Below are 26,971 nucleotides of genomic sequence, written 5' to 3' on the forward strand. Positions count from 1 at the left end.
CAATATTTTGGGAACAACAGTTGTGCAATAAGACCTTGCAGACATCATCTCTTGCTTGGGCACATTGCACAACACTGCGCTGTGTGACAGACACAGATGATCAGCGCAGTTCCCTGTGTTACAGTGTTGCTAAGCCACAGCAAAGGAACAGCTCAGTTTTTTAGAAACTTCTTTTATGCCTAAGAGCGTAGAGTATGGTGCTGTAAGTCATTACATGTTGCCACTTTTTAACACATCATGAAAAGATATTTAAGGAATTTCCCATTCAAAAGTTCAGCTAAAATTAATTACTTTTTTTTTTCTTTGTCTAACAGACCAACAGAGCAGTAAGTAGGAAAAACCACTCTCCGGATTCGTACTGATTGCTGTGGTTTTCTTTGGAATCAGATGTAACTCTGAGAAAATGCAATTCTGATTTTTATTACTTAAAAGGTTAAAATAATTTCACTGAAATTGAACAGTTACCTTCAATTCAAGAAAACAATTAAAAAGGATAAAGAAAAAAAAACCAAACCAACCAAAACCCCTGCTGCCTTCTTTCTTCCTACGTGAAATAAAAGTAGAGTAACTTCCAGAAATTACCTGTTTCTGTAATGGTCAATATTGAAGCTTTCTATTTTACATTTGATTTTGGTATAGACATCCTGCATATCCACTGAGGCACTGAGATCTTCTACTTCACTGACAACACAAACTTCTGCAATAGACAAAGACCAAAATGATTAATCTGAAATTTGACAGGTTTTAATCTATTTAATTTATTTAATTATCTATTTAATCTATTTTTTTTGCATCAAGTGTCACACTGAGAAAAGAAAACAACCTTAGAATCAAAATCTTTTTACACAAAAGTGTAGAAACTTGGAGGGTTTAGTTCAGGTGTTCACAGCATAATTCCTGAAAATGTATAAAAAAATATTTGCCAAGATACTTACTCTAACAATATATGACATTTCTTTGTCTCAATAATAGTTTTTTAAAATCAAAGGTTCACGTACATCTCTCTGAAAATTACTTTTAATCGTTATTCTCCTTTTCTATTCATATTTCTATGAGTAACAATGATAATTGCTGAGGAACAGCGTTTCCTAACGAAAAAAAACCAACATAATTTCAAGTCTTGCAGTACATTTACAGAATCTGAGTTCCTTTCAAAAAACTACTGTTCGGATGATAATCCAGTTCTAATATTGAAGAAAAAAGAGAAGCTTTGTACCACACGTATTTCTTATTTCAACACAGAAGTAGAAACTTCTACTTGAACTCCATATTAAACTTCCTATGACTTTAAGGATTATACTATGATGGTTCAGTTAAATTTGTATTTGAAATTATCAGTAAAAAACTGCGTGTCTATGCATGGACATAAACCACTACTAAATCAAATAAAAATGAAATACAATTGCTTCTAAGGCAATAAACACAGCACTCAAGTAAAACAACCAAGTTATCGCCAATTTAATATAATAATTTTTCCAGAAAGGGGAAGTTCATGCCGAAAAACAGTACTGAATTCAGATTACATGTAGTAACCTAACTACAGCTTGTTGCTCTAGTTTAAAGATAGATCTAAGCCATTATTTTTGCATTTCAGTGTTTGATATTGTCACGAAATGTTCCGTGCTGTTAAATAATGTATGGATTTTAAAATAGTATACTATAGGAAAAAAATGCTAAATACCTGTGCCATTATTTCTAGGATCACGAGCAAACAATTTTATAGTAATTTTTGGCAACATCCACTGCATCCATAGGCTGACACGTCCACTTGAGACTCCAATATTACTTGTTGTTTGTTCCAGTGTAATGGAGTCTGAGAATGGAGAATCATCACCACCCTGAAGAGAATCACCCTATGAAACAAATGTAACAGCTGAAGAAAAAAAAGTGCTCCTTTGCACCACTCCTTTTTTCTTATGCCTAAACGCCACTTTTTAATATTTCTGTTATTTAAAAAAGGTGATTGTCACTTGTGATGTTCTTAAATATATGCCACATTGACAAATGAGCTTGTAGAAGCTTCTGTACCATCAATTATCTCTGTTCATTCCCTAAAACATTAAGGACTCAACAAAGACGACACAAAAGATTAATGTTTTCAGGAAAGGATCATGACAAATGAAAGCTTAACTGAAAATCCTGCTACAGTGGCTTATTAAACCCCTGCAGGCATGTTCTGATAGTTCTTGATGGCACAACTGAAATATTATCAGCAATGGGACTTCATCCTGCTCTTTAGCTGGAACCTGCTGCCTCCAAATAGGAAAGGAAAGATGCAAACATGTAATTGCTCATTGGCTCCTGGTGTTTACAGCCTATTAAACTGAATGCAATGGACACATGTCACTAATAACAATCAGAAGCCATTAAAAATCCACCAGCATCTTCACTTGCAACTCCAAGTTGCAAGTGTTGAATATTTTCTTCATTATTCAAGCACAAAAGGAAAGGACCATGGTATTGTCATTTGGATCCATTAAGGCCAAGTTGTTTCTAAGATTTACAGACCAATAATCACCCAAAATCTTAACTTCCATTGAAGGTGAGGAGGATTAGGAATTGTAAATTATAATGAACAACATGCTCAGGACTTTTGAGATTTATCTCATGACTGAGACAATGTCTGCAGAAGGCATCCTGGAATCAGAACTACACAGAAAGCATAGCAGTTTGACTGAATTTGTTTTAACCTATCAGGCAAGAAATGACAATGCACTTGCTTGAACTTCAGATATCCCAGAAAAGCTTACTTTCAGTAGCAAAGTTTAAAATCTGACAATACTTGAGTCATTCTGCTGTCCAAGACTAGAGAATGTGTGTATGGAAATTCTGTTAGCAAACTATTTTCTGGATGTGTAGAACTTATCCCAAACCAAATGAACATTTCTTGGCTCATATGGAAGCATTTATGTTGATAAATCACATTTTCAATCAACTCAGACCTACAGTTTAATTATAGGATTTCTATCACGTGTACATGTCCTCTTACCACCAACCTAACAGTAAGAGAAGACAAGAAGGTACCTTAAGATCCAAATACAATGTCTGACAATGCGCTTCTAGAGTTTATTGCATAATGAAGAATATGAGTATTTTTACTACTTTCTTTCTCAGAGAAACACTGAAACACAGCTTCTGCTTCACGCCTTCAGCTTTACATCACTCAATTAACATTTACCGATTTTTTTTTTCTTGTCCCAGCAAAACTCTTAGAGAAAACCAAGAAAACCAGCAAATGACCTTTACCCTTGAAAACCTCAGGGATACCTAGTACAATTGGTAAGAAACCATCCACACTGTCAGTAGCTGAAATAGAGTTATTCATTCATACAAGGAAAGGAGAGCTTGTACAACTAACATATGTACGTTAGTGGAAAATAATACCTAAACATAAGATTAGAATATCTGGATCGGTTCAAAAGATGTAATATGAAATGTTGAAATGAAAATTAATATTCAATTCAGCTTCAATTATATACGGTAATGGTGGCTTTACATTAATCAAAATAAATGGAAGAAACCAGGTATACTTCCATTTATTTTTACGTTTATTCTTTAAGCCATTATTGCTTAGCACTCTGAACAAACTACCTGTAGAGCCATAGGTGACCATCTATCCCAGTTTCAGCTTCCTGGTATAATTTTCTTCCTGGTATAATGCTGTGTTTTGGCTTTAGTCTGACAATAATGTTGATAACACACCAACGTTTTAGTTGCTGCTAAGTAGCGCTTACCCTAAGTCAAGGAATTCTCAGTTTCCCATGCTCTGCCAGTGAGGAGGGCACAAGAAGCTGGGAGGGAACAGACAGGATACCTGACCCAAACTAGCCAAAGAGACACTCCATATCATAGAACATCATGCTTATTATATAAACTGATGGGAGTTTGCTGGAGGGTGGCGACCACTGCTCGGGGACTGGCTGGGCATTAGTCAGCAATTGTGTTATCTCCCTCTTCACTATTAATACTGCTACTATTATTATATTGTACTTTATTTCAATTATTACACTGTTCTTGTCTCAACCCACAGGTTTTACCCTTTTTCTGATTCTCTTCCCCACAGCACGCATGTGCATGCATGCGGCTGCATGCTACTTAGTTGCCCACTGGGGTTAAACCACACCATCTTTGAAAACTGTTAAGATCTAGAGATGTAAAAAGTTAGCTGCTGCTAGTATCAGGTTTCTTGGTTTCAGTCTCCTCATCTCACTCTTGAAAGTGAATGAAAGGAAAGAAATCAGGCTATAGCTCCGTAAGACAAAACTTCAGGCTCAGTACTGATGGAGATGCTATATAGCACTGTAATGCTCATTCCATGGTGATACTACAGAAGTAAAAAAATAAATATCCTATTCTCATCAATGAAGTTTTAAGAAAATCAGTTGTATTTCCATAATATTATATATATTTTATTATAAGATGGTACATTTTTTAAAAATCATCATAGCTAGATTTAGAAGCAAACTGCAACACTTGCCATATGGACTGAGAAATTAGATTTTGCTTTATGAAATGTCATTCAAATGATGATGAGATTTTGCTCTTCAGATATCATTTGTGAAGAGGAAAACAAAGAAATATGAGTCCAATTCTAACTTTACCATGATTCAGGACTATTAATCCATCTAACGGTGTCTTTTCGTTATGAATGTAACTAGCTAGGACCTAATTCAGGTATGTGCAAAATATACCCTGAGAGTTTCTAGAATTAAAGCTTCTGTTTTTAAATTTTAAGTAGTTCAACTTTTTAAATCTCTAGGATTAGAGATTAGTGCTATTATTACTAATAATCAGTGGCTAGGGAACAGCAAATTAAAAAATGCCTGGTTTTTCAAACTTCAGACTGATCTGAAGTGACTGGACAAGGACAAAAGGGTAAGAGCAAGATTAACCAGAAAGAAATCACAGCTGCCTGTGCATGAAGGAGCCACCCAAAGACAATTTCACTGAATCACAGAATTGTTCTGTTTGGAAGGGTCCTGTGCAGATCACCTCATCCAATCTCCTGCCAAGCCAGGGCCACCTAGAGCAGGTTAGGCAGGTTTTGAATTTCTCCACAGAAGGAGACTCCATGACCCTCCTGAGCAGCCTGTTCCAGTGCTCTGCCACCCTCAATGTAAACAAGTTCTTCCCCATGCTGAGGTTAAACTTCTGTTTTAGTTTATGGCCACTGCTCCTCATACTGTTGCTGGGCACTGAAACCCCCTTTCAGTCTTCTCTAGACTAAATAGGCCCACATCCTGGAATCTCTCTGAGCCCTCTTAGCTCAGATCCTTGGATGGATTTCACAGGATATCAAGAAATGGAAGCCAATTATTTAAACCTAATAAATTATTTTTTATTATTTTATATTATTTTATATAAAGGACCCTGCGGTGTCGTCCTCCTTTTTTTTTTTTTTTTTTTTTACAGCTGGACTATATTTCACGTTCTTTCTGTACTTCAGACAACACTTCAGACACTTAATTTGCCAAACTGTATCTCACAAACTGTGACAGAGGGGGTGGGAAGCACAGTCAGTTTCCTCCTTGCCTTGCACACACCCCCTCACTCTCCCACTGGACATGCTCCAAAATGTTTTTTGTATGAAAACTGACTTTGTTCTAAAAGTTTGGCAGGTCTCTACATTTCTGATAGTTAAAAAAAGAAAAAAAAAACCAATAGTAAATGAAAGGGTATGGTTAAGAGCAAATACGCACTGCCACCATGGCAAGTTCTGAATTTTATAATTGGTTTCTTTTATTTTCGCAATTTAATGTCTTCAGATGTTTTATGCATTTTGTTGACTTTTTTTTTCATAGAGAGCTGGTTTTGTTTAGTGGTTTGAGCATAGAGATAACTTTGTTCTGTAGAAAACTGACACTAATTTTCCCACACTTTTCTTTAAGATTAGCCTTCTGAAGATATCAAATGCTGTACTATGGCGCTCAGAGAATCTTCCAGTTGACAATTTTTGCACAAGGCTACCTTGTGTGAGATTCTTGAAGAACTGCATGTATCTAGCATAACCCCAGGCATATATAAAAAGCAAACTAACCCAGGAATGTGCAATCAAATTTAAAAGGAGCAAATCTCAAATTTTAGGGAGTGTGGTTCCCTACCAACTTCCAAGCTTATTAAATCTACAAAGTTTACCAAAAAACAGAGCTACCAGTACAGGCACAGATGTATCATTAGAAACTGCTTCCTCCTTTTCTAAATACATAATGAAATAGACAGTATATCTGATATGCTATAACCAAAAAAATTCACAGATGAGGAAAAATGGCCAACATGCTTGCAGTTTCTGTTACTATTGCTGAAGCTAAGCATTCACTGGCTTCATTCCAATGATGCTTGCGATGCTGATGCTTGTCTGATTTGCAGATGTTTCTCACACTTCAATTTCTGTAGCAAGTGAGGTGGCTTTATTAAATCATATTCAAAATGTGTAGCACACAACTACATAGCTGTAGAACAAAACTCCATTTAGTCAATGCACAAGTAAGGCCTCCACATGCACGTATTTCTGGAAGTGAACTTGAAAAGCAGTCCTTGAATTTCAAAGTCAAAGGAGGATGTTGATGTAGAACATTACCAGAAATAAAGGAATTTGTGAACCTCTGGACACAAACAGAGGCAGAGTAACGTGGGGGTCAGACACCTGGACCTGCAATTGCCAGGGTTTTGGAAGCTGTTCTACCACAGAGCCTGCAAGTCCTTGCCAGGGTCTCAACTTGTGTGCACTACTGCTAGCTAGCTTGAGAGCATAGCTCTAATTGCAGTAAGCCGAGGCTTTCAGCGATAACCTCTTCTTCACAGTGTGCCAGCTGCAGAGCTTATCAACAGACATCCCCAGCTGCTCAACACCATGTCCCCGGTAGCGGTTCCTGGGTTACTGGCTCCACCCACCCCCTACTTCAACAATTCAATGTGAACATACTCTGATATTTTTCTGTCATTCAAACACATGTAAACAGTTGAATTGGACCATTCTTTTCTCAGTGGCAGAAGCACTGCAGATGCTCCTCCAGAGGCAGATACTGCTATACGGCTATCCTTTGGGAGCTGAAAAATGAAGCAACTGCATTTCTTCTTAGCCTTCTGTTCATGGTACTGTAACCAGAACCACTGGGCAGAGTCGCAGGGGCTAAAAAACGGATGGTCTGCAGTAGCTGATGTCTTTTCTCCCCTTTTTTTTTAGCGAGGTCAAATTGTTAGAAATTTTTGTAGTCCAAAACTAAGAAACTGAAGTGAGACGAGACTGTGCTCTGGTTTCTCATGCAGTTTCAATTTTCATTTTGGATTTTCAGCACCCAGCATGGTATTGTTAAATATGTTTATGCATTAATTTTCTGCTCTGTTTCCAGATCTGCAGAAAAATCAAGCCAGAGTCAGAAACCCTGAACTATTTTCCCACAACTTCTCATGCCAAGTCCTAAAATATACAATTTAATTCTTTCACCAATTGTTGCAAATTGACCAATATACAGAGTTTATTTTCTTAGCAGAATTTATCTTTGTTCATCAGGAAGATCCAAACATATGAGGCCTTCATCCTTGGCCTGCCTACAGCTCAGGGATGATCAGAGTTTGGCCACACTAATGCTATGCCTTATCAAAATAACTTCTGCGTTCTTGCTCAATCACTGAGTTTCCCCAAGGACTAAACACTTCTACCACTGTTTGTACTTAAGTAAACAGTAACAAGTGGCCTGTTGTAGTCTGTACTACCTTTGCTTTTGCTGTTCCAAGGAAGGAGGGTAAAAATGATTAACTGTTTGCAGCCCTCCAGCACTTCAACCTCTCACTCATGTTTCCCTGTCTTACCACCACCCAGACTAAAATTCAGTAAGCTAGGTAGCTTTACCCACACAGGCCTGTGGTGCTCACTTTCAACTTGACAGCATGAAAAGAATTACACAGAGATTAAAATATAAATCATCTATAGATCATGTAAACAAATTACTTTTTTAACTGTTTAATATAAACATCTGTGAGAGTTTGCTTTCCTCCAATTCATTTATAGGAAGTCCACTGCAGCTGAAAGAAGCTCTAAAAATAATCATTTGTCTCCCACCACACAAAATAACATATTAACTGTAAAAATCTCTAAACTTAGGAAAAAATACGCCTATCACAGCGAAGTATTGTTGTTTGACAGACTTCAAGATTTCAAGATTTAAAAATACAGGAACATAGAAACAAAATGCAGATGCTGATAAACTTCTGAAAAATCTCCACAAGTCAAAACTGCAGAAATAAATATTATTAATCACTCTATATACTTCATTGCTGCTGAGCAGCAATGACTATAAAATATATAGCTGCAAGGCTGATTGTAGCTGATGTACTCGATTTTTATACATTACCTCTTCTATTTCTTTTATTTAAAAAATTATTGTTACAACAGTCTGAAAACAAGTTTTAGTTTAAAAATACAGGGTGGTATTTTCCAAATCAAACAACATGGATCTGGATTTGCTCCCACTGACTTATTTGCGGGAAACACTAGGTCAATATTAGGTACCTTTAGATTTCTAAAAACCAAAATATATGTAAGTAATCAGTACTACCATTTTAGAGAGGGTAAAGTTATAAAGTACACAGTATTTCAAGAGATTTAAAGTATTTTTCTCTTTCACTGAGGATTTGCAAGTTGTTTTCAGACTTGTCAGTATCAAGACAGCAATCAACCAAGGTTTTGTTGGTGTTAGGTCTCTTGGCCAGTAAGTGCCTGCTCTATAACTGCCTCATCTGCTTTTATTGCTCCCTTGACGGAATTCAGAGTCTGTGAGAAGGGAAAGGAGTGGTCTAGTTCCAACTAGCAGCAAAACCACAGAAAGTGATAAATGAGACCCAGGAAAATGGTAGAATGCTGCTCCATTCTTCTCATTTGGCTTCGCCTTCTTTCCCCTCTAGTGCTCACTGAAAGCATGCCTTTTTACAGTCATCCTCTGCTTCCATGCACCACCACGTATTAACCTTGGTCATCCAACTAGGTGACTCACCTCACTCAAACTGGTGCCTTGACATAAAATTAGTTCTAAGACTGAAGGGATAATATTTTTTTTAAATTTGTTTTGTTTTAAACCTGTCTTTAATAATAAGAAAGCACTTGGTCAAGACAACATTGGATGTCCTGTAACAATCAAATCATTTAGATGAATCCTCCACTGGATAAACATTCTTTTTCACCATACAGTACCAATAAGCTTTTTCAAGACCGACATCAAAGGTGGTCTTAAAGTGTAAACATTGACTCACAAATTCATAAATAGGATAGTACCCATAAATTCAAATGCAGCATTTTTTAGCTAGTAATCTTACAGGAATCTAAACTCTGGCTTGACTCCCCATGACAATGAATCTCTCCAAGTGTGGGGTTTTTTTCAGTCACGGTAATTCAAAACCTTCGTATTTCTCCTTTATTTTTTATACTGTTAATTAAAGCCCTTGTGCACCCTACATATTGTTTTTATTTTAATCACCTCAATACAACTAATATTACCATCCAGTTAACCAGAAATGGAATAAAAATTTTTCTCAGCTGCCAAGCCAAAAATACTAGCTTCCTACTTCAACAACCCTGTGAATCTTTTCCTGACAATATAAAAATTACCCTTTTAATCCTTATTTTCAGTTCCTGACAGAACTTCTCACAATCTCAAATAGCTGTCCATGCATACATTCTCCTACCTCACTGTCTCCATTAAGCAATTTACACCTGCCTCATTATGCTTTTCTGTCTGTGCACTTATATATCCCTTGTGCTGGCTCTTCCTTCTCGACTGCCTTCCTAACCACAGACAGAACACTTTAGGCTGAGAGCTCTGAATGGTGATGATGGATAGGAGTTCTATTCCTCAGTCTTTCAGTCATATGAACTATGGCTTCATGCAAACATTTTCTCCTGCTTGTACCTTTCTTCCTTCTCCCATGTCTTTAATAATATCCTCAGACCATGGTCAATTTTTAAATTTATTTATCCTGTCTAAGCACAATGATACATTTCCTTCAAACAATTTTCAAATCTCAGTCGTGAAGTGCTATGTCAACTCTAAGCCTCCTATTGAGAAAAAAAGATCCCATATTAATTCCACGTGTCTTAATATAACTTTCTATTTGAAGAAAATTGAAATTATGGTGTTAGTTTTACAGTGGAGAAGACCGAACGCAAATTCCAACATTGCCCTTTGATGGCTAATTCACCAAACTTCCTTTAGAGCAGGAGAAAAGTTAGATAGCCAGTGCAGAACATTTGTTGAGAATGGGAAGAAAATTAAATAAATGGTTTTTGCAAAGGGGTAGGATATGAATGCTAAACTTGGAGCTATATTACCAAAATAGTCTTGGTAACATATGGATTAAAACAATTACTGAATCACTTTCAAATAATGCTCCAAGTACAGCACGTACTCCAAATAGTGCTGTCTATATAGAGGGTCAAAACCAAATTGTTATTTATAAAACTGGTGGTTTCTGAATTAATGAAAAAGGGATTTGATGTGAGTAGGTGGAAAACCACTATTTTTGTGACCATATTGTTTTCTAACTATTATTGCTTACCTTCAATTCTGTATCCATGGTAAAATTTTTCAGAATGGAGATCACATACACATAGAACACATCAAGCCCAATGTTATCTACATAACCTAGAAACATTTTAATGAAACAACTTAAGAACTGAAACTCTAGCTCAAATACCTTTTAATGACAGTTACCCCTCTGTGTGTGTGTGTGTGATGCATATAAAAAGTAAGCATTAGCAATCAGCATTTAATTTTCTCCAAACCCAGGAATTAATATAAACCATAAACAGGGTGAAAGCAATCCTGGCCAAATGTTGTTGAATATGAAACTGCAATCAGTGTTCAAACTGCTGTGTATTTGCCTGTCTTCCAGAAGTGTTCTATGAGGTGCCCCCAAAATTGCTATGTTTATCCTAAAAATGAAGCCCAGTCTCTCAGAGCAGTCTCCCTGCATTTTAATAGCTTCATATTAAGAATGAAGCACTGCGAATGTACTACACAACACTGATACAAACTCAATTCATCTTACACATTTTTGTCTCTCTCTTGGAGCACAAACAAGGCCAACTCATTGTTCTAACGAGTAAGCCTGACGGGTACTAAGAAAATCACAAATACTAGGCCTGTTCAGTTGCACAGTCTCCTATGATGCACATATTCCACTATGTATCATCTACCTGGTGACTCACAGCTCACGATACTCAGGGATAAAGTTTAACACTGTACTGATGTTGAAAAAAGAATCAGCCTTCTTTCCTTGGCATGTCAGAGAAGCAGAACACCTTCCCATGCCTCAAAAAAGTGTTTTACAGTCTTAGGCACACACAGAGATTAAGATCAGGTACCAGATTTCTCCAGGCACTTATGCATTGCTGTAAATTAGAGAAGCAGAAATACGTAAAACCAAGGGGCCAATCTTGCTTGCATTTGAAGATGCATATCCAAATTCTTCCATTTTTTAATGAAAGCCTACCTCTGTAGTGGTCCCAATATCAGCTGATGGGCTGTACGTGCTGGTATCTGGTGGAGCGGTACCAACACTACTTTTAACTGGAGAGCTAGGAGGAGCAGGTCCTGTCATGGTTTCAGTATACACAGATGATTGATAGAGAATTCCTTTCCTCTGAATTTTATTCCAAACTTTAGTTGTGATCTCAGCCAGTTCATACAGAAGTTGCACCTAAAAGAAAAGAAAAAAAACCACCAACCTTTTCTAAGATGAAGCTTTCCTTAAAGGGGTGAAGAAAAATAAAAGTCCTCCACAGAGACTGAGAATGCAGCAAAAATGAACTTCTCACCATTTATGGTGTTCTGATAAGCAGCTACATTGCAACTAAAATAATTAACATCAGTTACAGTATAATGACTGTGATAAAAATAATCTGTTTTTTCTCTAAACATACGGTATGTAGCTCAAAACCATAACCAATAACATGGTCTTGTAAAAATTTACTAATATCTATTTTGACAAGTCAACAAAGGTAATTTATAGTACATTTCATATGTATAGGTACTGCCTCAGAAAAAAGGAAAATATTAGAACAGTATGATATACTAACAATGCAAGAATTATGCATTTAAATACTATTAAAATAATGATCGCACACAGCATATGAAACTGTTCCATTTTTGGAAGAATATCCACTATCAAACTCAATTGTCTCCTGGCATATGTCATTCCTATATTCAGAAACACACTGTTTAACTTGTACATTGTTTGACTCAGATCTAAGATATTTACACAAGTTTTTGTAAATAAGCATTAATCACAGATTTTGTATGACAACACACTGCAATATACTGTATAAAACAAGCTCAGAGAAAACTGCAAACAATATATAAGCAGATCCACAGCTGGATACCATACCCAACTTGCCATTATAAAAAATGGAAATTCTCATATTTATAAGAACTTTAAGCCTCAGGACATATCTACTCTATGAAGCTGGCTTCTTATGTGGGCAGAACAGATGCAGAAAAACACTGTTGTCAATCTACATTTGATACAAAACAGTACTTGATTTTGTGCGTGAGAATGTGTGATGAAGTCTCCAAGTACACGCTACAGTTCTTTCTTCAGAGATACAGTGCTGGAATTTTATAAAAACCTTCTTAATTCATCTTGGATTTCCTTTTGAAGTTTCAAGGCTTACAATGAGCAGGTCATACACCCTTTTGACAGAACTTTTCCTTAAAGGACATAAACTTTTTTGTGCACTTTTTGTCTTTGTACACAGAGCAATGTACAGAGAAACAATAAGTGGCTGTGGCCCAAAGTTCTTTTTAGTTAACCTTTAAAATATTTTGTGTCTGCAGCACTCTGATATGCACTGGTAACCTTTAAATTACTAATTGCAAATTTCTAAGTTTTCCTTAGTCTTTTCCATGTAACACTGGAAGATCAACTAATAATGTCCATCCGATTGACTGAGTAATATAACATTAACTGGTGTTGACACTTTGCTGGCAAAAGAGTCTCTAGAAAATTAATAGGACACAGGCACATATCCAAATCATACATGTTTGCAACCCCTCTCTCCTCCTCCCCCTCCCCCAAATGTTTTTGGTCAAGAAACCAAAGGATAATTTCAGCTATACTTGTCTTCATGAAGCAGGGCTTCCAGAAATTTAATTATGCTACTGTTCTCAAAGGCACAAAACAACACAAAAGAAGGAGCTTGTGTGTCTATATACATACACATACACAAGGTAAAGAGGTTTGTCGTCGGGTAATCCAACACTTAAGAGTTTAAATTCTTAGTGAGGTTGCAACAGTCATAGCAATTAAATAATTACTTATGTTATCTTTTAAAATTGCTCAGGTTAGAATCTTTGCAGCCACTCCAAAGCAGTGCCTATTTTAGACAGCAGTGTCAGCTCTCCAAATATTGCCAGCAACCACACACCAAGTAGTATGACACTAATACTTCACCCTGCTCTGAAACCAGAGGCAAAACAAGTTCACCAATTAAAAACGGCACACTTTGATAATTTTCATGGAGATACGTTAAAAAGTAAAAAAACCTAAAACTCCTCACACCAAAACCTCTTGAAAACAAAAAAAGAAGGCGCAAGCCTGCATGCTAATAAAGTTTTAAAACTTCAGATAATTAGCTAAAGTTATATCTTGGATTACATTTAATCCACTTAATTTTACTCCATTGGTTGTTACATGTTAAATGTAAAAATGGAAGGATTTCTACTTCTCCTGTTGGCTGAAGTTTTTCAAGTGATTAGTCTCAGTATTTTGAAAATCCATTTCTGATTTTATTAGAAAAGCTAACGTTAAGTGTAAGGCCTCTTGCCTTTATAAGTATTTCTGAGCATAACAGTTAATATATAATAATTATTTTTAGTACTCTCTATTCAAAAGAAGAAAAATGGTATGACAAAAATAGGAATAACTCTGCCAGTATTTGTTAAGAAAAGTTTCCCTCTCAGGCTGCTTCTACTCCCTGCCTAGCAAAACCACACATAACTCAGTAAGACCCCACTGACTACTTGGCAAAAATCTGTGAAGTTCAGTATGTTACAGCATTTTACACTTAAAAAATAACACATTACTACAAAATTGAAAATTATACCAAAAGACAATATCCTGGCAATTTTGCACACTGGAAATATCTCTTGACTTTAACAATCCTCAGAACATGGTTTCCTATTAAATCATAATAGTCATATAGTAAAAATACTTCACCTTTGTTGCCATTTAACAAATTCACTAAGTATCACCTACTTTAAGGCTGTCATCTATGGACAAAACACAGTCCATCATTCTAAAGAATCAAATTTCATACTCTATTACGAAATTGTAACTATCAAATGCTGTTTATGCAATTGTATTTTCCATATGCTGTTCTTGAACATCTAGTTAAAGACAGCTGATTAGTTAGGTTAGGTTAGGTTAGGTTAGGTTAGGTTAGGTTAGGTTAGTTAGGACAGTTAGGTTTTTTCCCCTTTTGCATGTGTAAAGAAGAAAGAACAAGCAAGGCAGATACAAGGCAGAAAGGGCAATTCAAGAACCTTTGCTAAATGCCAATAATTTGTCCTCACCCTTTTGGTCACCATAATACTGCAGTAAATGAGTAATACTACAGTGTACAGAGGAAAGAATATCCTTCAAGACAACAATATATGTTCTGATATTCTACCATACAACTTCACTGTAACGTATCACTATACCCGTAATATGATCTACACAGAACTTACAATTTAAACTTCTAGTACAAATATTTTTCCATAGTTTGCAAAATGAATTATATGATCACACTTAGAAGCTTGAAAATGTATTTTACTTGCTCCATTTTTCCTTTTAATTTGCACCTTAAATTTAGATAAGACTTCCATTTATAAGTTAATACTATTGATGTATTATGTATATTAGCCATGAGTAATCCTTTTGGAGATTTAAAAAAAAATCAGAGTTGATCAGCCAGTTTGCTGGAATTTCACTGAGAGTGTATTGATCAAATGTAGCAAGCTGTTTTTCTACAAAATGTTTACCAATTCTCTAAATAGCTGTGGTATCAAGATTAATCTTGACAGCTCTATGAAAATTAATACATAACAAGGCAGGTTTACGAAGGCTGTGAAATTATTCATTGCATGTAATGAAAATACCACAAAGTTACAAAATAAATGTACTTTAAATATAAATATATATCTTTAAATGCAAATTGTCAGAAAAAACCATAATTTTGCCCTATACATTTTTAACACAGTAACAACCCTTTATGTGTGCAAACATATCTCTCATACAGCTTCACATTCTGAGTAGATCTTGTTGAGGCTGCTCAATTTTAATTTGGTATGTCCAGTGAGGAGTCTCACTCTACCATTCTTCCTACTGAGTGGAGCCTACCTGGTGTAGAAGACAATGGCATAAAGCAAATGAGTCAGAAATAACTTGTGTGGAAAGTAGTGAACAGGGAGGGAGATCCCATATTAAGGGTAAAATAAATACATAGTTTAAATCACTTGTTTCATTCATAGAACGTGGAATGAGGCAAGGGAAAAACTGCATGTGACTGAGAAACATATTGTAATGAGTACACACAAGGCATAACATTAAAATTCCACCAGCCACCTTAGCTTTAGTATTCCCAGACTAGGCCACAGGTTCATAAATCTTTACAAATGTGATGTGCTGTCAATCAGATCAAAACTATAATAGTTTGTGTTCTTTCCCTTTCCTTCTATTAAGTGAAACAATGAACAGTTCATTTTGTCCATAAGGTCCTTTGAAAGATCTTTACTATGACTAGAACTTCAGAGCAGACAGCATACGAATGCAGACCCCTACTCAGACCTCAAAAGATTTGCAGTTCCCAAGAAGAGTGTTCTCTTCAGCACTGCTGGAAACATTGCAACTGTCAGGAATGTGCTTTGAGTTGTAGTAAAGATTACTCAAAATTTTGCATAGAAATCCTACTCTATTTGGAACTACAGCAAACTTGATCCAAGTCAGTAAAATACAGGGTGCACCTTCTGAAAATCTAGCAACATCTCTGCCTTTTAATAAACATAACTGAGGTCATAACTTTTGTTTACATACATTCATCTTTTTTTATACCATTGTCTGCCTAAAAAACATTTTATGCTCAAAGAAATGTTAGTTCTCTGAAAATGTGGTAAAAAATAACATTAAACCACTTCAATGTATGAATCCACAGTGACAGCAGAACAGCATTTAATGGTACATCTGCAATTCATTTCACTCCATCAGCCAGAAGATGCATTTATACTATAGCTATTACATTTTGAGAAGAGTTTAAATTACAAAACTTGAGAGAGCTTCAAAGCAAATCTTAATCTAAGCACCTTGATCTTGATGGATTTTAAAAAAAAACTAAGATAGAACTTCTTCCACAAAATGCATAACAATTGTACTTAAATCAAGTTATTTTTAATTTCCTTTCATAAATCAATTAGATGTACGAACCTGGGGGTTGGAGCATTTTATTTCAAGGGACTCAAGGTCGACATGGAGGCAGACAACAAATGAGTGTCTGGATTCTGGCCCCGAAGCAAGCAGTTTCTGTGAAGTGACAGCTAAAGTAGAAGTACAGCCCATTGGTTCCACTAAATTAAGTGTCATCTGTTGCCCAAGAAGAGTATATATACTGAAATGATGCAGACTAATAGTCCATGGAAAAGCATCACCTAATGATTAAAAAGAAGGAGAAACAGTTAAATAATTGCATAATAAAAAACTATGCTATCATTTTCTCAAAACTCATTAAAAGGATTACCCTAAAACCCCTTAGAAGTCAGAAAAATCAACAATCATTAAATTGATCTCAATCTCTCACAAATGTAATTCAACCATCAATTCCATTTTATACCTCAAAGTCTAAGCAATAGCAACAAATTTCTTACAACTTTCTAAAAATTGAAATCCATTGGTAATTTTAAGCCCAAGACATGTACATATACAAAACATGTACAACATAGTCTTTAAAGAAGTCTTTTGGCATTATACCATTTTCCTCAAACTGAAGAACATCCAGAAACCACTCCCCACTTATTTCAGCATACAGACAGCAGAGGCAGTTCCTTCCATTACATACATGTGTTTTTATAGGTTTTATCACTAAAAAATTTCTTCCACAAATTCACAGCTTGCATCCAAAGAGAGTGGTGCCAGAGTAAAGCCTATCCCAATGCCCTGCTCAGGTAAACAAGACCTTGATCAAAGTACAGCTCTTTCTACTGCTTCCACTTAACTTCCTAGGAACAGAATGGTGATGGATTTTGTAAAAACAAATTACTGCAGACATACATGAGCATTTTGTTTCTTACATGTAGGAGGGACCCTACCCACAGAAGTGCCTGGCAGTTTACCATGAATTATTATCAAGAATAATTTGTGAAAGAATTGGCAGTGTCCAGCTGAATTACAAAAAGCCTGAAACTTTGGTACAGTTTTCTTTAGATTGTCAGTAAATGGGAGTTTCAAAAGCAGGATCACAGAGAGAAGTATCTGGGTAAATCTTGAAAAGACCACCAGGAATTCTTTTTAGTGAGGGAATATCTTCCACAGACTATGGAAACATGATGGCAGGTACCCACCAAAGCTGCTTGATCACTCCCCTCCTCAACTGGATAGAGAAGAGAAAAATATGATGAAAAGCTTCACAGGCTGCAGGTGGGTATCTTCTCCACTTGCAGTCCTCCCCACTACCAAAACCTTGCCACATAAAATCAATACAATCCCACATATGATAAATGGGTCACAGAGAGGCTCTACAAGAGACACTGAACTAAAACTCAAAACATGCTCAGCAGAAGTGAGGAATATGAGATAGTGACAGATACGTGAGTAATTCTCCTTTCACCTGAAACTTTTTTTGCATAACAATTATTTCAGGTTTTGGGCTTGTTTGTTTTTTGGTGGTATTTTTTTTCCTCTAAGGAAAATTTCATAATTCCATTTATCAGATTTTCTGCTGAGGAATTTGGTCCTTTTTGGTCTCCACTTAAAATGACAGAGAGCCTCTGCCCAGCATGTGAATTTTCTAACCACCAAGAGAAATTTCCTGCCCCAATTCAAAGTAACATCAGAACGGTGGAATGTAGTCTCAGATCCAAGAGTAGGCTGGTGAGCATCCACAAATCTCAGCCTGGGCTAAAACAGTCTTCATCTTTGTACAAAGTACAGTCACTTGGAGAAAGAGAAGGAGAGAAGTTCTCCTTCCTAAATCAAAATTCAGAAGATTATTTAGCATGAGGTTTTATTGTTCAAGATTTGGGCCTGGAGCCATGGGTAAGAAGATTCAAAATTAATCTAATACCCAAAGCATGGGAGCCAGTCTTGAGAATCAGAACAGAAGATGACAGACAAATAAAATGGGATGGGCTTCTGGAGTCTCACAGGGCAACAAAGAATACTAACCAGTATATTTAAAAGGTGTATGGAGAGTTGTTAGCTGCCTGGTGTGGCCTACAGTCAACACTGTCCTGCTGAGAAACGACAATACCAAGAAATGGCACAAATTGTTAACAGTGATTATTTAAAAGAAACTTTAGAAAGGTTTTGAGATTAAAATAAAACTGGATCCAAACTCTTTTTACTGTATTATTTTAGTAAGAGTTTTATTGTTTCTTCCTCAGGTGGCACTGCAATAAATGTACATGGTCAAGAGCATATACCAGAAGAGTCCGTGTGTCTCATTCTAAGAAACTAAAAACTTCAGTAGTTTATTTTGAAGCTATTACATACTGAAAATTCAGCTCAACCAAATTAACTTGAAAATATTTTGGAAAGGGTTCAGATTAGAAATTTTAAAGTAGCTAGTGAGCTGTATTTTGTCCAAGTTCAGTCAGCCAAGAAGTACAAAATACTAATTATAATAGATGGAAAAAATTCAAATGTGAAGTCAACTCTAATGACATGTTTCTAATTACCACGCATGAACTTTGTTGGTTTTCTTTTTTTCTGTGACCGCCACAGTAAATTTACATTGTTTCTATTTCATGGATTAGAAAGAAAGAGTCTCCAAGGAAAATACCAAATGTTAATTCTACTGCGCTACATTCATTATCTACCTTAAAAGGAAAACACCAATCAAATTTTATCAATGTGCGTAAACCACAGTACAATCACTGTAGTAAAGATACGGCAAATTTAGAACTACAAAATTCCCCCTAATGTCATCAATTACCTCTTCTTCACTTCCATATAAACTATGTGACCATTCTAAAAATATACTGGAACTAATCATCCGATAAACCCTTATTTTGTGGTTGAAACTGTGTTTCCTTTTATTCATTAAAAAAAAAAAAAAACAACAACCAAAAAACCAAAACCAACCAGCAGTGTGCGCTTGCAGCCCAGAAAGCCAACCGTATCCTGGGCTGCATCAAAAGGAGCGTGACCAGCAGGTCAAAGGAGGTGATCCTGCCCCTCTACTCTGCTCTCGTGAGACCTCACTTGGAGTATTGTGTGCAGTTCTGGTGTCCTCAACATAAAAAGGACATGGAACTGTTGGAACAAGTCCAGAGCAGGACCACGAGGATGATCAGGGGACTGGAGCACCTCCCGTATGAAGACAGGCTGAGAAAGTTGGGGCTGTTCAGCCTGGAGAAGAGAAGGCTGCGTGGAGACCTCATAGCAACCTTCCAGTATCTGAAGGGGGCCTATAGGGATGCTGGGGAGGGACTCTTCATTAGGGACTGTAGTGATAGCACAAGGGGTAACAGGTTAAAACTTAAATAGGGGAAGTTTAGATTGGATATAAGGAGGAAGTTCTTTACTGTAAGGGTGGTGAGGCACTGGAATGGGTTGCCCAGGGAAGTTGTGAATGCTCCATCCCTGGCGGTGTTGAAGGCTGCCTTAGACAGAGCCTTGGGTGATATGGTTTAGTGGGAGGTGTCCCTGCCCATGGCAGGGGGCTTGGAACTAGATGATCTTAAGGTCCTTTCCAACCCTAACTATTCCATGATTCTGTAATTCCTGATCTACCACTCTCATAGATCAGTATTTTTAAATTTTTCAAGCATCATTACTGATTAAAAAAAAAAAAAAGTGTTCATTAAGATGTTTCAAGTGCTTTGATAACTTCTTAAATATATAAATACCACTTTCAGATCTTTGGCAGCTGACTGACCCTGTCATCAGACAACTTGCAAAGAACTGGCATTCATCATTTACCTGCTATTTCCAACAGTTCAAGAAGACTCCCTTCCTACAGAGTGTTTGAGTTATTTTTGCAAGATATAAATAAGTATTTGACCTTTAATTTCCCTCCCAACCCTAACCATTCTATGATTATATGATATATAATAACAAATTTTTGCTATGTGAAAGCACTTTCTCTGGTAGTTATTTGATGCACTTTCTTAGCTAGAGTAATGCCCATTATAAGCCTTTTCAAATGCATGACATATAATACTCATAAATGTACTTTACTAATAACAGTTACATATTTGCTCTCACTTTTATATGACACTTCTCTGCTTTAAAAACCAGGCTGCAGAAGTGGCAGATGCACACAATGTTGTGTATACAATGTTGACACTTGTGCAAAAAGAGAAATCGCATTTGTTTCAAATCAGTAATGGTAGGAGAGAGATCACAAAAGCTTTATCATGCATACAATCTGGGATCTATTCCCAGACTTCCTAAAGGTATCCTCTGCAATCTTCAAAAAGCATCTTGACAACTCTGTCTTCATTTGCCTTTCCGCACCCACACTGTGGCATTTTACATGGATTTCCAACATGCCCACGTTACCATGCAACATACAATGTTCTTTTAAAAAAAAATATTGCAGTCATTACATGTTAGGTCACTTTAGAACTTCCAGTCATGCAACAGGGAAGCAGTTGTACAGCTGCAAAATCCTAGGTGCACCCAGTCAAAACCCCTAAGGGCTTAAGTCCAGAGCTCACATTCAGCAGATGAGATTTAGTTCAAGACTTCAAATGTAAGCACAAACCCACAGGCTTTTCTAACTTAAATCCAGCTAGAGACCTCCAACAGCTGAACTCAACATTAACAACTTGTTCATGCAGAACTTCATTGCTATTCAGATACTGATGAATGTCATTAAAATGTGACTACTGATTTTATAAGGTCATTAACCATAATAAGTAAGTTAAATGCCATAATTACCAAGTTTTACAGATAATGACATTGAATATAAACTGAAATAAACTGAAAGAATTTAGGTTTAGATTAAACATTTGGAAGAAGTTTTACTATGAGGGTGGTGAGACACAGGTACAGGTTTGCCCCATCCCTAGCAATGCTCAAGGCCAGATTGGATGGGACTTTGAACAACCTGGTCTAGTGGAAGCTGTCCATGGCAGGGAAGTTGGAACTAGATGACCTTTAAGGTCCCTTCCAATGCAAACCAATTTATGATTATATGAAATAGCACACTATTTGAATGTCAAATATTCATCTTAAAGTTTACAGAAATTATGTTTCAGCTGTTAGTTAAAGTTGCACTTTTTTTTTAAATACAATGCAAGACAATAACTTCTAAGAATGCCAGTGTGCTGCTGTTCTACTTTAAACATTCAGCAGCCATTTTTTGCAGGTTGAAATCTATATGCTTTTATTATATTGGAGTAGCTTATGTCCAATACATTTCATCATGATTTCTTCACACACTAGTATTAGAAGCCCTAATTTTCTATTTCCCTACAAGGCAGAACTTACTGAGTTTAAACATATGCTACAAAAATCTGTGAGGTTATGTAACTTGTCATATTTCACAAACAAAAGCCACCTCTCAGATTTATATGTTTGGAGTACAGTGATTTACATGATTGTCAGTTTCCTGTTACCCATATGAGAATGTGAATACGATAGGTATCAATATCAACAACAATTTTAAGGTATTCTGAATACCGGTTTCTAAATGTGTGTTACTGTGTCTTACCTAATTATCTGTTTCTTACTGTATCTGATGCAACCACAGATCTTCACAAAGGCGAATTCATAAAAGTTACCACTATCATGTCTTTGATTTATTTTCCTATTACAACATTTTCACCTTTTGGAAGACAACTCAGAAGTCCAGAAGTCCTGATCATAACAGCATATTTTGTCAAACTGTAAAGTTACTAACTATCACTACAGGTTGGAACTTCGAGAATATAGAGATGATTGTCAAGTGTTTGAAGTGGGACATAGTGTGCACAGAAAGTGACAACTCACCTTAAATGGTTCTCTAAACATTTCAGTTCTGCTTGGACTGAATTTCTAAGTATTCAATCTCTTCTTAGTAACTAGTTTACTCAAAGGGCCGCTACAAATAGGACAGAGGTCCCCCTTTCCACAAGAAGAAGAAAATGAGGTAGAAAAGGGGCAACAGGTACAAGCTGCACAAGAGAAGGATTCATGTTGATATAAGAATTAAGTTTTTTACAGTAAGAACAACCATTCACTGGAACAACCTCCACAGGGATATGGAGGGTTTTAAGAAGTGACTGAACAGGCTGCTGGTTATAATCAATCTCATCTAGGCTTCTCTTGACATGAAAGTTTGGACCAGATGATCATTCAAGGCCCCTTCCAACCTGGGCTGCTCTACAATTCTGCAATTCTATTTTAATATTTTCAGTGAATATTGCCTCATGTATCTATAATCTGATTTATTTGAATTATAAAGATAATACTTAGTGTAATTTAATACCTTTATGAACTTAGTGTATTTGCTATTCAACAGAAGTTCAACAGCATATTTCATGCCTTAAATAGATAAACCCATTTCTGTTCATATGTTACTTAGTACAACTGAGCTGTTAGGTTTCTGAATCAAAGTACTGTACTTAAAATGTTCTTTTAAGTATACCTACAAACTACAACTACCTCAGAAAAGAAACGTATCAGGGCTCTGAAAGCAAATAGAAAAACCCGATTGTGGGACATTTTACAAGCTATTTTTACAGTACGTTGACATCTCGAGGTCAGTAAGTCCCTGTGAGTAGGCTCCAATATCTCCAAGTGACAGTATAACTATGCTCCCTCTTTCTCTGCTTTTAGTTGTTCATGCAATAAGAAAAATGAGTGATCATACAGCTTTCTTTAAAGTAACTATGCATCCTTGTAAACAAGCCTTTTACTTAGGTCTTCTTCATAAAAGAAGGACTGAGTCCAAAAACAGTTTCCAGGAAAAGCAAGGTTGAATAAATATAATTTCAGAGAGATGGTAACATGTCTTAAGAATGATGGTACATCCCTGAAGACTTGGTCAAAGATAGAATGCAAACTGAGAGACTCTCCCAATAAAAGTCCATAAAAATTATTTACCTCTACATGGGAACAAACAAAGGAGGTGACTTAGAAGCTTTGGAAAACAAAATAACATTCTGTTGAAGATGGAGTTTTGGCATGGAAGAAGGCAACAGCTCCATTAGAGAATCAAAAATATCAAGATTGTGAGAACTTCTGTTTGGCATTATTCCCAGAACACAAAGCCACACACAAATAAATTCCTTACCATAGGCTTTATCCCAACAAGGGGGATTCTTTTCCCTCACTAGGATCTTTTCTTCAAATCTGGGTTTAACAAAATTCAACTGTCTCCTTCCTTTCATAAATGGTTCAAATTACATTATCGGTTAAAGCAAACAAAATAGTTTGGTTAAATTTATTTATCATTTATCTCTCACTTTGATTAGCAAATTAGATCATTCCTACTGAAAATTATTAGGAAAAACATACCTTTCTCTTTTTTTTTTCTTTTCAGTTGGCAGCATCTCTAATATGACAAAACCACAACAATTCTTTCCAAATAATAATAGTTCAAGAATACAATAACGAACTGTACACCAATGTACTGGTTTGGGCTGAGATACTCTTAATTTTCTTCATAGTGGCTGGTATGGTGCTATGTTTTGTATTTGCAATGAAAACTGTTAATAACATGGGGATGTTTTAGTCATTACTGAGCAGTGCTTGCACAGCGTTAAGGTATTTTCTGCTTTTCACACTGCCCCACCTGCAAGTAGGCTGGGGGTGCACAAGAAGTTGGGAGGGGACACAGCTGGGACAGCTGACCCCAACTGACCAAAGGGATGTTCCATAGTATATGATTCCATGCTTAGCAAAAAAAAGCTGGGAACAGGAGGAAGGGGAAAGACAGAGCTACGGCATTTGCTTTCTCAAATAACTCTTACGTGAGATAGGTCGCTGCTTTCCCACAAATGGTTGAACACCTGGCTGCTGATAGGAAGTAGTGAATTAATTCCTTATTTTGCTTTGCTTGCATGTGCGGTTTTTGCTTTACCTATTATATTGTCTTTATCTCAACCCACCAGTTTTCTCACTTTTACCCTTCTGATTCTTCCCCGTTCACCTAAGGGGGGAGCAAGTGAGTGGGTATTCTATGGAGCTGAGCAGCCCACTGGGGTTAAAACACAAAAACTGGCATTTCCATGAAATTTTTAACTTAATTATGAGGCACTATCTAACGCATTATGGCATTAACATAAACCCATAAACCATAAAGTTTTCCTAACCTGCCTCAGTTCTCCCTCGGGATTCACAACTCACTGCCTCCTTCTGTCATGTCAAACCAACTGTAGGTACACAGAAACTTGAATGACAAAAGCCAATGCAGGTAAAGATTGCACTTCTGAATTCTTTTGGCTTCAAAAACACATAAAACATGACAAAATTAGCTCTCTGATGATGTTTCGCACTTATCTCTGGGGACCAAACCCTGTCATGATTCTAGCCATCAGTAATACATAACATAATATTAAAAAAGCAGCATAGCACCAGAAGTTTTCAAAATAAAGTGATGATAATTTTCATAACAGTTAACAACTGGAAATTAAAGAATAAGTGTACTTGAATTTATCACACTACCTTCTTCCAGGATTGGTCTCAGCACAACAAATGGGATTTCCTGCAATGGTTCCATGTGTTTGTGTCCAGCACTCATAATCTTTATCTGGGGCAAGCAGATGACAAGTGTGCCAGGCATACTGGTCTGCCCATGGTACCAGCTTCGCACAGTCCCAGGAATGTCACCCGATACAATTGTACTTGGGGAAGGCAAGCTGTCATTCGGAAGGAATACACAACAAGATTGCACTTCAAGCTGAAAAAACAAAACCAAGAACAATTTCTAAGAAACAGATCACCATTTTTTTCCTCCCAGTGCGGAGTATTCATCTTGGTACAAAGCCTCAAGTTACTCATCTATCACAGTTCATTGAAAACGCTCTTGGCTTTTAGTTGAATTAAGAGGAAAGATGGTATAAAATGATGGCAAAAAATGTATACTTGCAAAGTATGATTATGGCAGGGTAGGGAAGAAGTGTGATTTTGGTCTGTAAATTTGATCAGAAAGGTGTTATCATATAAACAGAACATACCTCTGTCTACATTTCACCAGCTTTTTACAAGAAGCATAACTGAGTCACAAAATGTTCTCACAATAAAGCTGACAAAGGCCTTCTCTTTTTGTAGTTTTGTTAGCAACAGCTAAGCCTCTAAAACTACCCAACAATTTATATGCTATTACTTTCTACAAAGACTTCTTTTAAGACTTATTTCAGCGAAAATTCCATCTTTACATTGTCAAAAGCAATGAGCATGTACAAAAAGTCTGACCATCAGGTAAACTAGGAAAAATATAAACTGACTTTAAAACAAATGGATGGGTGCATACATACACAAAGATGATAAGGGTGCTTGAGCACCTCCTATATGAAGACTGAAAAAAATGGGGCAATTCACTCTGGAGAAGAGAAGGCTGTGTGCAGACCTCATAGCAGCCTTCCAGTATCTGGAGGGGGCCTACAGGGATGCTGGAGAGGGACTCTTCATTAGGGACTGTAGTGATAGGACAAGGGGTAACGGGTTTAAACTTAAACAGGGGAAGTTCAGATCAGATATAAGGAAGAAGGTCTTTACTGTGAGGGTGGTGAGGCACTGGAACAGTTTGCCCAAAGAACTGGTAAATGCTCCATCCCTGGCAGTGTTCAAGGCCAGGCTGGACAGAGTCCGGGGCGGGGGTCATGGTCTACTGTGAGGCATCCCTAGGGGGTTGGAACTAGATGATCTTAAGGTTCTTTCCAACCCTAACCATTCTATGATTCTATGAAAGAGAGAAATGAATAAAGGTCACAAAGTTTATATAGCTTTTCTCCCGTTTTCATTGCAAAAAGAAGTAGTGCAAATGAAAAAGTGCAATGTGAAATTGCACTTTTTTGTTCTTTATTTTCAAGCAGTGCTGTTACCCTGAAATATTTCTGACATTCTGCCATCTCCTTGTGAGCTTCTAGCAAGGCCAAGTGAACCCAAAGCAGGAATTCAACTCATCACGACTTGTTAACTCGGAAACAGTGTAAACTGCAGTCTCTGTTAGTCTTCCTTGGCTCGTACATGTAATATTCTGCACCTGGATATCAAATAGCCCTAACAGCCTGCACACTTGAATGGTTTATTAAGCAAGTACAAGCTATGATTCAGTTCATGTCTTCACAATGTTTGGAAAAACCTAGTGTATGAAATGTTGGACACAAGATGTTATTTATAGCTGTGACAAAAGAACATTTGTTTGCTGTAAACTTACGCAACAGTGTCTTTTGATTTGACATCATTGAAGACACCATAGCTTAAAGCTGATAACCAAGGTTTGTACTCCTTACCCTCCCCTGAAGGCTAACAGTCCCCCAAGACCGCAATAATGATTTGCAATAGAGATGGAATTCCCCAGCACTGTAAGTACTTTGCCAGCCTAGTGAAGAGAACACAGATATTCATCTTTATTTGAACATTTTTGTGCCCTTTTGCTTAGACAAACTGACAAGAATTCACTACAGAAAAATATAATTTTGCAAAAACAAATACATTGTTACATGAAGTCTGTGTTTGTTTCTAGTTTTAGAACTGTTTGAGTTGTAAAATGAAGTTAATTGCATCTTTGATAAGTAGTTTATTGATCCAAGGTTGCAGGGTGCACTTTATTTATACTGGATGAAAAGCAACGGTG

The 26,971-nt window shown here is 36.6% G+C and overlaps 1 protein-coding gene across 8 annotated transcripts in view; it reads right to left on the reverse strand.

The window, feature by feature from the left end:
- Window positions 1-26,971, reverse strand: part of VPS13B (vacuolar protein sorting 13 homolog B) — a 439,567-nt gene that overhangs the window by 194,441 nt on the left and 218,155 nt on the right. For all 8 annotated transcript variants that reach the window (XM_062627313.1, XM_062627314.1, XM_062627315.1 and 5 more), the window contains 5 exons: window positions 24,838-25,072; window positions 16,453-16,673; window positions 11,485-11,691; window positions 1,682-1,853; window positions 583-697 (listed from right to left, as the gene is read on the reverse strand). In XM_062627313.1, coding sequence (XP_062483297.1) covers window positions 583-697; window positions 1,682-1,853; window positions 11,485-11,691; window positions 16,453-16,673; window positions 24,838-25,072 — 950 coding nt within the window. The remainder of the gene's footprint in view (window positions 1-582; window positions 698-1,681; window positions 1,854-11,484; window positions 11,692-16,452; window positions 16,674-24,837; window positions 25,073-26,971) is intronic.

Source organism: Pezoporus occidentalis, unplaced genomic scaffold (genome assembly GCF_034315485.1).
Source record: "Pezoporus occidentalis ecotype Australia unplaced genomic scaffold, CSIRO_AGI_Poc_V1 ctg3, whole genome shotgun sequence".
Lineage (NCBI taxonomy): Eukaryota > Metazoa > Chordata > Aves > Psittaciformes > Psittacidae > Pezoporus > Pezoporus occidentalis.